This window comes from Phacochoerus africanus, chromosome 11 (assembly GCF_016906955.1).
Source record: "Phacochoerus africanus isolate WHEZ1 chromosome 11, ROS_Pafr_v1, whole genome shotgun sequence".
Lineage (NCBI taxonomy): Eukaryota > Metazoa > Chordata > Mammalia > Artiodactyla > Suidae > Phacochoerus > Phacochoerus africanus.
The window spans coordinates 4,929,457-4,944,852 of record NC_062554.1 but is presented as its reverse complement, the minus strand read 5'-3'; the positions used below and the strand labels follow the sequence as shown (position 1 = coordinate 4,944,852).

The 15,396-nt window shown below is 43.7% G+C and overlaps 1 protein-coding gene across 2 annotated transcripts; it reads left to right on the top strand.

Moving 5' to 3' along the window:
• The first annotated feature begins 7,782 nt into the window (after window positions 1–7,782).
• Window positions 7,783–11,855, top strand: LOC125111105 (olfactory receptor 51D1). Of its 2 annotated transcripts, none has more exons than XM_047752925.1 (2): window positions 7,783–7,935; window positions 10,055–11,855. In XM_047752925.1, the coding sequence occupies exon 2, from the start codon at window positions 10,069–10,071 to the stop codon at window positions 11,041–11,043; it is 975 nt and encodes a 324-aa protein (XP_047608881.1). In that variant the 5' UTR covers window positions 7,783–7,935; window positions 10,055–10,068; the 3' UTR covers window positions 11,044–11,855. The 2 variants fall into 2 exon arrangements, with proteins under 2 accessions (XP_047608881.1, XP_047608880.1); XM_047752924.1 differs by lacking the exon at window positions 7,783–7,935 and adding an exon at window positions 8,091–8,249.
• Window positions 11,856–15,396: the final 3,541 nt, after the last annotated feature.

Below are 15,396 nucleotides of genomic sequence, written 5' to 3'. Positions count from 1 at the left end.
TTCTCCATAGCCTAGCCTACACTAATGAATGAACCATTATAAAATTTTTAAGGCATATAGTACTACAGTCATATTAATGATACAGTATTGGAAACACTGTTACATTTAAAAAACTACTTACATGTGATAATAGGCAGATATGCAGTCTCTCCAATTATGAAAGAGACATACTATAAGGTTATGTAATTCTTTGAAAGCAAAGTTATCAAATAGTAAGAAAACTAATCAAGTATTTATATTAAATATCATTCATCTTATGCCTATGTAAGTATAAACTAATATCTAATTTATGCATTCATAACATATTTAACTTTTTCTTATTTTTTCAGTATTTCCAGACTACATGGTTTGTCTGTGAGATTCTTCAAATTGTTGAAAATCCCCACAACATTTTCCAATATATTTCTTGAAAAACATCTGTGTATGAGAAGACCCACACAATTCAAACCTGTGTTGTTCAAGGGTCAAAGGAGCTTCTGTGAAGTTAAACCAGTTAAAGGGAAGATCCTTTTCATTTGTAATTTGGCAATTTGTCCATAACTATGATTGTCTCTCAAGGTCTCTAGCAAAAGGGTACCTTGAAGTTGCTGGGAGAGGGGGCTTGTGCTTTTGAGGAGGAAGCTGGACAGAGCACTTCTGAAGACACATCAGCCCACTGCACAAACATAGCAGCTCTCCTTCCCGGCCTCTATCAGAGAGGTGAGAGGCAGACAGGTATGTCTAGGTGAGGTTCTGTCTTGGATACATCCTATGGCTGCAACTGCAGATCCCAGCTCCCTGGCTGAATCCTGGATGCAACAGGAAGCAAGGGAAGTGGCCACCTGTGGGATGGTCTCTATCTGTGCTGAGGGAGAAGAATGGCAGGGAATTGAGCCTGACTTCCTATGGGATAACCTGCTTGATAATGTACATTTTATTGACTTCCTTTTCTCACTTCCCTAACACACCTACTATTTCATCCTGGGATCACCTCCCAAATAAGGTAAGGGAACTCAGATCCAAGGTTCAGGTTTGTTTCTTGGGCATCCAACCTAAGAGAGGTCAGATTATCTGCTAAGAAAAATCTCAAATAATCTCCCCATGTTATCAGAGTAATAAGACAGTGTGATATTGGTGCAGGGTACACAATTGGGCCAATGAGTAGAACTAAAAGCCCAGAAGCATACCTGTTCATATATGGCCAGTTATTATATGAGAAAGAAGGATATTTTTAACAAATGGTATTGGGAACATCAAATATACATATGGAAAAAAATGAAACATGACCCCTAACCTCACACCACTCACGTATGGATTGTAGATATAACTGAAAAGGCAAAGCAATTAAACTTCCCAAAGTAATTTAAAAGAGTATTTCATGATCTCAGGTAGAGATTTCTTTCTTTTTTTAATTCAATGAATTTTATTATATTTATAGTTTTACAGCCATCATTGCAACTTAATTTTATAGCATTTTCGTCCCAAACCCCAGCCCACCCCTCCCTGCAACCTATCTCCTTTGGTAACTGTAAGTTTTTCAAAGTCTGTGAGTCTATTTCTGTTCTGCAAGTAAGTTTGTTGTATCCTTTTTTTAGATTCCACAGGTAAGTGATCGCATATGATGTTTGTGTTTCGCTGTCTGACTAACTTCACTTAGCATGATAATTTCTAGGTCCATCCATGTTGCTGCAAATGCCATTATTTCATTCCTTTTTATGGCCGAGTAATATTCCATTGTGTGTATGTACCACATCTTCCTTATCTACTCCTTCGTTGATGGACATTTAGGTTGCTTCCATGTTTTGGCTATTGTATATAGTACTGCGATGAACATGGAGGGTCCATGTATCTTTTCGAGTCATGGTTTTCTCCAGATAGATGCCCGGGAGTGAGATTGCTGGGTCATATGGTAATTTTACTTTTAGTTTTTTTGGAGGAGATTGATTTCTTAAGGCTGGCTAATTCATCCATGAATATGGACTGAGTGCCTACTATGTAATGGGCACTCTTCCAAGTGCTGCAGATATATCAGTGAACAACAGAAAAATGCTTTTGTGGAGCTTACTGTTAGCCAGTATAATTTGTCATTACTTTTTAGGCATGCCTGTCCAAGTGCATGCCAGATAGTTTATTTTTTACTGAAACTCAGAAATTTCATCTGAAATCATCAAATTATGTATATCTTTTATTTTATGAATGAATGAGCATGTTATATCCTAGAACTTAGGCTTTGGGATTTTGGAAATTTTCTCCTAGTTGTTTCCTTGATTGTTGATCTTTCCCCATCTGGTCCATCCCCCACTTTCGTTCCTTCCGGAATGCCTGGCTTTGCCCTCCATGCCTCATACCTTTACTTGCCCAAGTCGGTATATTTGCTGAAAAACAAAGAACTGAGTGCGGTCAACTTGAGAGGTTCTTCTAGAATGTCGTGCAGAAACAAAACAGGGTTTCTATTCAGCGATTTGGTTTTGTTGTTGTTCTTACTGTTGTGTTTTAAACCTTAGGGATTTAGGAATTCAAGACAATATTCCTATCTCTTCCTCTTCTTGGTTAACAACCAACCAAGTTTTTCCCATAAAACTTACACACTCCCATTTTATTGTTATTATTTCAAATACCATTTTACTTGCAGATTGTTTTTCGTCTGTAGCCATGTGTTCTTGTTTTAACACGAGAGGATTTTCACACGTCTCACTCATGCTACGAATTTTTTTCTAAGTTCTTTCATTTCTGCCCTGTTTTTTACTGGGCCAGTAGATATGATTTCTCATGCTTGTTCCCTTCCTTCAAGCTCTGACATTTTCCATATTACTTGCTTTCTTTGTTTGCTCATGGCTGTGAGTAAGGGTTTGGCATATCACTGTTCCTAGCTGATGTAGGTTCTAACAGAGTTCTGCCTCCTTCTCACTGAACAGCAGATTAGGTATCTTCTTAGGAAGGTTGTAAGTATAGCACAGGTGAGCTGGCCAGCCCATACTCTTAAGCAAGGTAAGACTCATGGAGACATGAGGCAGAGATCTTTCAACATGGGATAAATACTGGAAGTTCTGAGGTGAGGCCCTCCCAGCATGGTTTCATGAGAGATTTCCTCCAAGGACAGTTGCCTTCTACCTTACTCTCAAGAGAGTCATAGGAATCCCAAACTTTAGAAAGCACTTCTGCTCTTTTTCTGTGACAGGATCATAGGTTCTTACTGAATTTTACTTTCTTACTTGAAATTTTGGCACACAAAATTAGAGAGAATCAAAGATATGTTCCCATATTCCCAGAACCCTATGAGTGCAATGCTGAATCTTTTCTTTTCTTTTCCTTTTTTTTTTTTTTGTCTTTTTGCCATTTCTTGGGCCGCTCCCATGGCATATGGAGGTTCCCAGGCTAGGGGTCCAATCGGAGCTGCAGCCACCCACCTACACCAGAGCCACAGCAACACGGGATCCGAGCCACATCTGCAACCTACACCACAGCTCACGGCAACGCCGGATCCTTAACCCACTGAGCAAGGGCAGGGACCGAACCCGCAACCTCATGGTTCCTAGTCGGATTCGTTAACCACTGCGCCACGACGGGAACTCCTGAATCTTTTATCAGTTATTTTATAATTGACTCCCTTTTTGCTATATCGCCTTTCATGATCCCAAGATATATAAATAAAAAGACAGAGCTATCCAGGCACAGTCCTGGCGCTGAGGAAACGCTGATGATCAAGATATTCCCTGACGTCACTTGAGTTTATGTTGAACAGGCATAATTACAAAAGAAACAATCAGTAAAATAAAAAGGCAATCTATGGGACAGGAAAAAATATTTGCTCACCACCTGTGTGAGAAGGGGTGATATTCAAAATATGTAAGGAACTCATACAACTCAATAGCAAAAAACAAAAACAAAATAATCCCATTAAAAATGACTTGGGCAAAGGACTTAAAAGACATTTTTCCAAAGAAGACACACAAATGGCCAACGGGTAATGAAAAGATGCTCAGCATTAGTAATCATAAAGAAATTCAATGAGATATCACCTCATACCTGTAGGCATGGCTATTAAATCAAAAAGATGAGATAACAAGTGTTGACAAGGATTTGAAAAAAAGAAAATCCCTGTGTACTGCTCGTGAGAATGTAAATTAGTAGAGTCATGATGGAAAACAGTATGGGGGGGGTCCCTCAAAAAAATCTGAATTACCGTATGATCCAGAAGTGCCACTTTTGGGTATATAGCTAAAGAAAATGAAATCGCTATCTCAGATATCTGCACCACCATGTTTACTGCAGCAATAATTACAATAGCCAAGACATGGAAACAACCAGAATGTCCATTGATAAAGGAAGAAAAGGAAGAAGGAAATGGGCTTTCATATGTGTTCATTGGTCCAACCGTCTACCCAACCTACACAGTTATAATTACTACAGCTTTATAAGCCATCATGATATTTGATACAGCAAGTCTCCCCAAACTGGTCCAGTTCTTCAAGGGCATTGTGGCTATTTTCAGCAATTTACATTTTACTATAAATTTTTAATTAAGCTTACCAACAAAATGACCTGTTAGGATATTAATGAGATTGAATTAATTCTGTAGAAAAACTGCGGGAGATAATTAAATTCCTCAATGAAATTCTTAAAATTATTGAGTTTTCCAATAAAAGAACATAGTTTATTCTTCCATTTATTTAGATCTTCTTTAGATTGTTTTAGGGATTCCTTCTGGTTTTCTGTGTTGAAGTTCCTTGATATTTTTTGTTAGATTTATTCTTAGATGTGTGCGATTTTTCTACCTTATTATAAATGCTGTTTTAAGAAAACCGTGTTTATTTTATAAAGAAATACAATGGATTTTTGTATATTGACCTTGTAGTTAACAACCTTTATATACTTATTAATTCTAATTATTTATCAATTCTAATTATTTATTTATCTAATTATTTGTCTTTTTATACACATACAATCACTAATCCACACATTACGATTATATATTTTTTCTCTCATAATGTGTTTCTTTTTCTTGCCTTATTACAAGTTACAAACATAAAGTATCGTTTCTAGAGCCAAGTCCTCTTTTCACAGGGGCTATTTGTGGTTTTGTGTGGAAATGCCCATTAGTGTTCCCTTGCACAGAACCATGGCGTTACTCATCTGCAAATGGAATTTGGATACCTTTGGAAATAAGACAGCACCTTTTTACAGGAAAGACTTCCTTGTAGAAGCAGCCCCTAAAATGGAATCTAAAGATGGTTAGTATGTAGAGAAAGGGAACAAAGAGATCGACTAGTCCAGACAAAGCCAGAATCTGAGCAAGTCCTTGGAAGTGGGTGTAAGGAAAAGACACATTCCCCTTTCATCGGAGGAACTGAAAGAATGCCAGCGTAGGAGCATACTGAGGGACAGTTGGTGTGTCGTGAGATGGGGCTGGAGAATTATTATCAGCAAGTTCATATAACTCAGGACCTCCTAAGCCAGAAATCTGAGCATATCCCTGGCCAGAGTTCTCCATTATTGGCTGGACCTTTTAACATTGTGCTTTTACGCTGAATGATTTTTTTTTTGTTTGTTTGTCTCTTGTGAAAAATACTGAAACAAAAATAGGGATATACTATCATTTTAAAAGTTATACCTTGGTTCACCTTACTCAGTAAGATGCTACTCTTATTACTGTAACTAGTGAAAAAAAAGTTTGAAAATTCCCCATGAAAAATTTTTGTTCAAAAATTGTGCCAACTTGGTCCTTGATGTTGCTACCAAAAATTTAAGGGGACCTGCCCATTAAACAAGCCTCAGTTGAAGTAACTGAATTGTGAGTTATGAGTGAACTTCAAAAAGAGGTCCAGTAATTTCTGCATGAAGAGTGAGTGAAAGAGGACTCTGTAAAGTTCGCTTTTTAAATATACACATACAGTGTCCATCCCCTTACGGAAATAGAATGATAAGATCTTCTTAGAAGCATGAAGAATAATCTCATAATGTTAAAGCCTTTAAGTGAAACAAAGGGGGAAAAAAAGAGAGTAACATGATTCAATAAAAATCATGGCTCAGAAAAGATCTTCCTAAGGAAGGATGTTTAAACAGATACCTGAAGGCTACAAATTAATAAAAACATGGACTAGAATGAATTTTTTACCATGCGGGAAAACATATGAAATGCTGAAGGGTGAAAGAAAGTGTGGCACTTTGGAGCAGGGGGATAATTTCAGTGCATCTGACACTTGATGAAACTTGGCATGCAAAAAGAGAGGTAGAATGACTGAAGATGAGATGGAAGCTAATACGGAGATGGCAAAGAGAGTCTTTATGAGCTGGGTTAGGGAGTATGAACCTCAGCCTTTCATTCTAAAGTCAATGGGAAGATGCTGCAAACTGATTTGTGTTTGGAAGACAACTGGTAGGAAAGATCTTCAATGAGGCCAACTGTGAACAAGTTATTCTGATGATCTAGGCAAGAGGTTATATTGGCTTGGATTAGAGCAAAGGCAAATGAGGTGGAGAAAAGTAGTCTAATTCATGAGATATCCAGCAGGTGATTTAAAGAGGACTTGGTGACTGACTTGATGCGGTCAGAGAGGGAGGAAAGGGAGAGAGAGGGAAAAGACAGAGGTGATGGCTTCTAGGTTTCTGGCTTGGTAAAGAGAGTCACTTCTGTGACAGGGAACAGAAAACACACATTGGGGGCATAGACTGGAGTTCAGAGATAACGAACTTAGTTGAATGCTTTGGGTTTGAGGTGTCTGAGGGACGCTTAAATGGTGATGCCCAATAGACATTACCTTGTCTGTAGTTAGGATATTGGTCTGCCATGTTTGGGTGATGCTGTGGGAGCAGGTAAGATTTCTTACAGTTACTATCTAGCAGTGGAACGACAGAGCGTCCACCTGGGTCACACCTTGAAGAATTGCACCAGGACTATAAGAAGTAAAGAGCAGGGAGCCGCTCCACTAACTCCATCCTGTTGACATTGATGTGTTCAATCTCTTTAAGCGCCAAGATACACATTTTAAAAATCTCTCCTTAGAGCTATCAATTCTTCATGTATTGCCCACTTCAACCCTCTTCATGAACTTCTCAAAAGAGTGGTCTATATCTACTTTCTTCATTTCTTTTAAACCTACTCACTCCCCATTCTGCTGCATTTAAAATTCCATTCCCCCCAACATACCTCAACACACTGGTTACCAAGGTAACCAGTGACCTTTTATTTGCAGGCCTTATCCTACTTGACCTCTCAGAAGTCTTCTGCACTGCTGTCCACTCTTCCCCTCCAATGTTATTTTATTCCTCTGGCTTTTGTAGCACTATCTCAAATGGATTTCCTCCTATTTCACTGACGTTTCCAGTTGTTTTGAGCAATAATGAGAATTGCTAGTATCTCATTTTATTTCCCACATCAAAGAGAAGCTAATGGATGGTCAGACCATTAGCAGGTAGTTGGGCCTAGATCTGGACATCAGTCTGTTTCCGGACAGAGTCCACATTTAAACAATCACCCTACACTGTCTCATTTCTGGCATGGGGTGGGGGACGGACAGACAGGAGAGCTATGATCAGCAGCCTAAGGCATAAAGAGTTGGCTTATCAGGGAGAGGAGAGAGAGAGCCAAGGGGCAGCACCAAGTGCAGAGGAAGGAGCTCAGATTCAAGGTCAGTTAGGTCCTTGGTCCACCAGCCTCCTCAGAGCCATTGCCCAAGCGGCCACAAAGCTGCAATTCGCCTACATTACCATAAGGGGGCAGCACCAAGAAGCGAGAGGCAGTGCCTGAGCTGGATCCCCTTGGACAGCGCTTCTGAATCCATTCCAGCAGCTCCTTTCTTCCAGCGCCGGTCAGCCCTCTTCTTCACTGCATTCCCCTCCCCCGTAGTCTCCTGAGGTGGCCTTGGAATAGTAACAGGATGCAGCCCCCTTGGGTAGAGGTCGGGTCAGCTTTCCTTGGGCGCTAAGCAGAGGAGCGGTGCTCCCAGGGAGCACGGAGTAAGTACTTCACTGTTCTTCATCCTTCACGCTCCCCAGGGCCCTCAGAGAGGCTATATAAGGGCAGCTGCCTGGGGCGGAGGCATTGTTGGTGAGTGTGCCAGCTGGGGGGAGAAGGCGAGGGGAGGGGAGCCTTGCACAAGCCCTGGGAAGTTCGCGGAGACCCAGGCAGGGAGGACGCATTGCCTGGGAAAGCCGGCCCTTGACAGCCTGGTTGCTTGGAGATGTCTGCCAGCCTCATGCTCCCTGATTACAGCGTCTGGATCCCAGACCTTGCTCAGTGACCTACTCCAAGAGGAATCCTTCAAACCACTGTGAGGCTGGTTCCAAACGTTGTCTCTCCCTTGTGCCAGGGAGGACTCCCCGGTTCTAGCTTCCCACTCTTCACCGGGGGTGGGGGGGGGGTGGGGGGTGGGGGGGAGGCAAGGGGGATTAATTTACCCAGAGAAAAATGCTTGTGTGTGGTGATGGTAGTTGGTAATGCAGAAACACCTTGGGCTGGAAAGGTCAGTGGGAGCCGCACTGGGAAGAGCTTTGAATGCAGGCTGTGGAATTCCAACTCGATCTTGAAGGCAATGGGAAGTCACCAGTAACGTGGTAAGCAGGAGCCTGACATGTCCAGTGTTGCTGTTTATATGGCAGTGACATGGAAGCTGGACTGGAATATCTGGGTTTGGAAGCAGGGAGGTGAGTTAGGAAATTATTCTCATAATCGGAGCAGAGTGGATGGTCTAATGAGGTTGGGAGGGAGGGAGGGTGTGTTCGATAAAAGGAGAGGGCGCCAAAGATTCCTCAGAAAAGGAAAGTCACAGTGGAAGTAAAGGAGCAGAGAAACCAAGACAGGATGAGCTTCCAGACCTCAGTGACTTGGGTGACCCTGTGGTACCGTTCAGAGGGACCCTATTTGGAACAAGATGAGCCTGAGGCCCATAGGCTACCAGGCAGCAGGTTCTATGGGTTTGGCTCTTAGGACAGAGGCTTGGAACAGAGTGGTCAGTGTAGAGAAGGAAGCTGAGCCTGGAGGGTTCTGAGCTCACCAGCGAGGGTAGAGGAAGAAGGCGGTGTGCCCGCGACACCGCACAGTGCTGGTGGCAACACAGACTGATGGTCTTTTCATGTCTCAGCAGCATCTGATTTCCATGTCACACCCAAGCTGACCACAGTCTGGGGCTGGCTGTCAAGCGGACCGGGAGCCATCTCAGTGCAAGAATGGCCCGTGCTTTGTTGGGGGCTGGAAATGACAGTCTTACTTCACTCCTGTCTCCCTGCCCTCCCTGCCTTCTAGAACACGAGAGCACCTTCCCCAAATTTCTCTGATTAATTTTTTAAAAAAATCACCTGGAGCCAAGGAATTTACTGGTTTGTTTGTTTGGTTGGTTGGTTGTTTTTAAACCAGATTTCTGGACTCCTTCCCCTGGAAATTCTGAGGCTATGGCCCTGGAGTGGGAGCTGAGGAGAGTGTAACAGCTTCAGCTGATTCTTATCAAGGAAGTTTGAGACATGGCACAGGATGAAATGCAAACCTATCTCTTGAAATCTAGTGTCAGGCCCACCTTCACTTCCTATCTTAAAATCAGATGAGAGTGGGTCTTTTTTTTTTTTTTTTTTTGCTGCTCCCACGACATGTGGAAGTTCCAGAGACAGGGATGGAACCCACACCACAGCTGTGACCTGAGCCACAGCAGTGACAACACCAAGGAACTTGCTGAACAACCAGGGAACTCTGAGAGTGTGTCTTAAAGACAACCACAGACTGAGCCTCAGCCTCCAAACCCAGAGAGACCCTAACCCCAACAGGCACTAGAAAAGCTGGGGTCTGAAAGGTCTGTGGGAGCCTGGCAGTTCTGGCTGAGAACTGGTCAGGAGCCGTGTCTGGTCAGCATCCTCAGCTCTGGAAATGAAGAGCCATTGCACCTGTGTTCTGAGTGGGCTTCACACTGAGGGTAAAGGGACCCCTGGGGAGATATGTATGTGGAGAATTAGAGCAGAAAGAGGCTGGAGTCAGAATCAGCAGAAGTACTTAGTCTTTTTCTTTGCTGCCATCACCATTTCAGAGCCCTTTCTTAAGTCCCTTCTCCTCTCTGAGCCATGACTGACTGATGTCTCTGCCCTTTCACAGACCCTGGACTTGCGATGCAGAAGCCTCGTCTCTTGGTTCCTGCCATGGCCACTCCAAATGGAACTCTGGTCCACCCAGCATACTTGCTGCTGGTGGGCATCCCTGGCCTGGGACCCGATGTACACTTTTGGCTGGCTTTCCCATTGTGTTTTCTGTATGCCTTGGCCACCCTGGGCAACCTGTCCATTGTCCTCATCATCCGCGTGGAAAGGCGCCTGCATGAGCCCATGTACCTCTTCCTGGCCATGCTTTCCACCGTTGACCTAGTCCTCTCCTCTGTCACCATGCCCAAGATGGCCAGCCTCTTCCTGACGGGCTTCCAGGAGATCGAGTTCAACGTCTGTCTGGCCCAGATGTTCCTTATCCATGCCCTGTCGGCCGTGGAGTCAGCGGTCCTGCTGGCCATGGCGTTTGACCGCTTTGTGGCCATCTGCCACCCACTGCGGCATGCCTCTGTGCTCACAGGGCCTAGGGTCGCCAAGATCGGACTAGCTGCCCTGACCAGAGGGTTTGTATTCTTCTTCCCCCTGCCCTTCATCTTGAAACGGCTGTCGTATTGCCAAACACGTACTGTCACACACTCCTTCTGTCTGCACCAAGACATCATGAAGCTGTCCTGTACCGACACCACGGTCAGCGTGGTGTACGGGCTCTTCATCATCCTCTCGGTCATGGGCATTGACTCCCTCTTCATCGGCTTCTCCTACATCCTCATCCTGAGGGCTGTGCTGGAGCTCTCCGCTCAGGGGGCGGCCCTCAAGGCTTTCAGCACCTGCATCTCCCATCTCTGTGCTGTGCTGGTCTTCTATGTGCCCCTCATCGGGCTCTCGGTGGTGCACAGGCTGGGGGGCCCCACCTCCCTGCTGCACGTGATTATGGCTAATATCTACCTACTGCTCCCACCCGTGGTTAACCCTCTAGTCTACGGAGCCAAAACCAAGGAGATTCGTTCACGGGTCCTTCAGGTATTTTCAAAGGATGGCGGGTGAGCGGGATGACCTCCCCAGGGCCCTCCGTCTTTACCAAAGACAGCAGGATTCAGTCCTGTTGAATGTCTTGGTGATTGGAACATCCAACCCACTGGGCAGTCTGCTCCCAGTTATCTAAATGGACCTTGGATATCTGTCTCCAGGAACGTGTCAGTAAGAACTTTCGGCCTGGCTTGGACAGGACATGCTGGAGAATGATCGCCTTAGTCTCTTTGCTGTGGTGGCCTGCCTTATTTCTCTCTCCCAACTAGAAAACACGTGTAATTTTGACATGAGAAGGCTGTAAAGGCCATACCTCACGATTCGTTCCAGTTTTGATCTATGATTTTAGTTATTTCGCTCCCATGTATCCATGTCAGTGAATCTGTGTTGGCTATAAAGATTCTTTCTTGGACCTCAAAGTGGTTACAAAGTCATTTTTAGAGGTTAATGAAGGCATTTGGATGATAATTGGAGGGAGGGCAAAGACAGTAGGGAGAGAGGAGACAGCTCATGTGAAGTGGTTACATTTCTATATGCACGGCAGTGTATCCTGTATGTATTTTGTATGCATGCAGAATGTGCCAATGTGCATCTCTGTGGATCTACTGGAAACTGTTTTCCATAAGGGTGATGTTTATCCTGGTTGTAACTCTGAGTATATAGGTATGTTTATGTGACTATAGGTGATTGTGTGTGTGTGTGTATGTGTGTGTGTGTATGTGTGTGTGTGTGCATAGAATATGTGCCAATTCTGTTTTGGTCTATATGGTAGCAGCATCCTGGCATGTATATATTTCATGAATAGTACCTCTGACTGTACATTTATTGAGTTTTTGTGGCTTCTGTTAGTTGGTATGTGACATGCATCTATGTTAGAATGCTGCCTCTTTTTGCCTTCATATTTGGAATATGTAAATGTTGAATGTAATATGTAAGATATAGCAACGCATATGCAGTAAAATATGTAATATGTATAATGTAAAATATAACATAAAATGTTACATATTTGAAATAATGTAGAATATATGACAGGCATGAGTGTGTGGAATGCGTACTGTTGGGATGGCTGTGCCTTTTGGCATGTACGCTGTTTATCTTTGGCCATGTCTGATATGTATAGTATTTGTGATAAGAAATCCTTTCATGTAGTACATATGTCTTTAGTCCTTTCGTAGGTAGAATATGTCTGAAGGATCAGTGTGTGCAGGTGTGTGTGTGTGTGTGTGTGTGTGCATTGTTTGTGATTATTGTGTTTTAGAGCCTGTTGCCTTTGTGCATTGGTGTGGATTACATGGCAAAAGAGTGGGTGCAACTTCTGTGTTTCTGGGCACTGATTGATGAATGTCTTTGTATATTCGGGGTGGAGGCGGGAAAGTGAAGAGGTCTTGACTGTGAGTATCAGAAGTAATTTCCAGATTTGGGAGCAATGACTCAAAGAGGCCCAGTTCTTGGCCTGGGTTCATCCAGGAATTATGGCTCAGTCTCTGAGGGGGACAGGAACACACAGTCCTTCCTCTCCCTCTTCTCAGTAACCAGGCCACAGCTTCTTACTCCTCGCCGCTGGGCATTCAGGTGCTTCTGTGACTTCTTACCATCTTTTCTCCCACCCTTCCAGAGGTACTGACCTTCCCAAACTCCTGGCCTTGCGCGTCAGTAGCAGATCACAGCATCTTCCCTTCTCCCTTCCCTCTGTTGCTAGTCTGCCAAACACTTGCAAGAGTCCTTGATTGCAGGGACTTTGTTTTAATCCCTTTGGGGACTCAGTGAACAAGGGTGAGGGTTGGGAATGGAGGAGACCCACATGAGACATTGCAAAGGCTCTGGCACCTGCCAGGGGCCTCTCCCTCTAGGTCTTTTAGAACCTGTTACGTCAAAAACATTCGCCTTGGAGAATTATAGGTAGAAAACCATGTACATTCACTTGAGGCAGAGGAAAGAATACTGAAATAGGACTTGTAAGGTTGAAGTCCTAGAAATATCATAAAGTGGCATGCTGCATAACCTCTTTGGATCTCATTTCCTCTTCCGTATGATGAGAAACTACAAGAGCAGTGATGTCATAAAGCTTAAACACCATGAATGGCCTTTGCAAACTCCGCGTGGTGTAAAGTGCCATCAATGATCACACTTTGGAGAAACGCGGTCCACATCACAGTCCATTTGAATGATGCTCCCAGACTCCTCAGCGCGTCCCCAGTTTGGCCCGGGTGGCTGTCCTGACATATTGTTACTAATTAAAACAACGCTTTATCTCTGAATACATTGTTTTCACAAAGCTTCAGAGAACTTTAAATTTGTTTTCCTGTGCTGGTGTCTGATCGACAAAGGATGTTCCGATTTATAAATGAAATTCAAGGAAAGCAAGACCTTGCCAAGAAATTCCTTCAGACATAGTTGATAACTATATCTGGAAAAGAGACACTGTAAGATTGGAAGTAGAAACAATACAGCCTAGGATCACTAGCTTTCATATTTGGGCAAGTTAGCCTACGGCGCCTCAGTAATTTTCAAAACTGTAAGTGCTATGACAAGGAAATAGAATATGGCTCTTTTGGGTTGGTTTTGGGTATTAACGTAGGATAACAGGTGTGAAAACACATGGAAAATAGAAAGCAGTCCATGAAGGTTGATGGCAACGGCTTTAAATAATAAAACTCATGAAGGAAGATATGTTTATTCCATTACGGGCAATAATATTCAACATACAACAGATTTCACGTTTGATAATGACCTACGTGCCGAGGCCAGAAGCTGGTCCAGATCGGGCGTCACTGATTTTAGACTAACTCACAGGGATCTTGCGATATCCGTGAGTCCTTTAGAATCTCTTTACTTGGTAACTGTAACTGGGGTAACGAGCTGGCTAATTGTCAGACAAGACTAAGGGCTTCCCCTGGACTCCTGCAGGTTCTGTACTTCCTGCTATCATATGCCTTAAAGCTCTGCTTCCAACGAGAGCTGTAATCATTTTACGATAGCTGTCTGTTTATCTTTCATTCTAGAATGAAATGTTCATATACACAGTTGTCCTAGAGGACAAGGATCAGGTTTCTTTGTCTCCGGGGCCTGATGAATATTGTGCTCAATGGTTGTTTGGCTGGGGCCTCGTGGAGACCGGTGGCTGTGTGGGCTCCAGTTCATTTAAGGTAAGCACATTCACTTATCTGCCCCCCTCCACTCCAGTCTTTTGTTTCTGTCTCTATAAATTATCGTCCTTGGTTTGACCTGTGCCATCTTATAAAGTCCACAAAGTACTTTCCCTACCCATTCGTGATCAATTATGATCTAAAACAAACACTCGACTATAGATAATATTTGGTTAATTATTCCTCGCTATGGAGGCAGGAGCCTCCTGTATTCTCTACCCAACGACCTGTGACTCTTGTTTCCCAGTCTGGCAGGTGGGCACAGTCCCTGTCCTCAGTCCTGTGTGCACCCTGGGTGGGGCTGCCTCTCATCCATCCAGGTGGCTCTTTCTCCAGCTCGAGGTGGCTTGTTCTGCATGTCCTACTCGGTACTCGGCTGAAGTCTTGCGGACTGCCCTTTGCATGTCTCTGGAGCTCTCTCTATGTGGATCTCTCAGCTGCAATCCTCCGCCGGCAAATTGCTGGAGCTTCCCCCCCTCTCGGCTTCACATCCGTCACTCAGGATGATCTCACACTCAGCCTGGGTTCTCCTTCCCTGGGTGGCAGCACGGAAACTCTCTCAGGGCAGTAAGCGAGGGAAACCCCAGTTTTGCCTTATTTGTTCCCCGCACTTCAGGGCTCATTGTCCTTCATCGCCTGATATCTAGTATCTGGCAAATCATGGTTCTTCATGTATATTTTCTAGTTTAAATTTTTTTCCAGGTGGCTGTTACTTCCTGTTATCCCATCTTGGCTAAAGGTAGAAGACCTTGGGAGCTTATTTATTTATTTATTCATCTAGGTTCACAGCCTCTAAGTCTGTGGCAGGCTGAGGCAGAGACGGCACAAGGATGCTGGCAGTGAGGGGTCAGGCTGCAGGTGCACAGGTACTTGGAGGTCTTGTAATCACTGGTTTTGTGGTCTGAGTTGGAATGACCTGATTTGACATTGTCTAATTTTGCAGAGCTTCAATCCGCATGCCCTGTGTTGTGAATAGAATACTTAAGAGTTGTGAAATGCATCAAAAAAAAAAAATTGTAAGGAGAAACCAACTAAAATGTGCTTGGCTTTATTCATAGATTTGGGAGCATATTTAAATATGTAAGATACTGAGTTTCACATTCAAACTGTCCTCTAACTCACCAAAATGTTCTCTAACTATTTTTGCCCTTAAGAGAGAAACCAGATGGCACTGGTCTATGTGGCTGGTGCTGGAGGTGGTGGGGGGTTGGGGAAACCACATCCT

Coding starts and splice junctions, on each gene's coding strand:
- LOC125111105 (XM_047752925.1), top strand. CDS start 10,069: ATGCAGAAGCCTCGTCTCTTGGTTCCTGCCATGGCCACTCCAAATGGA.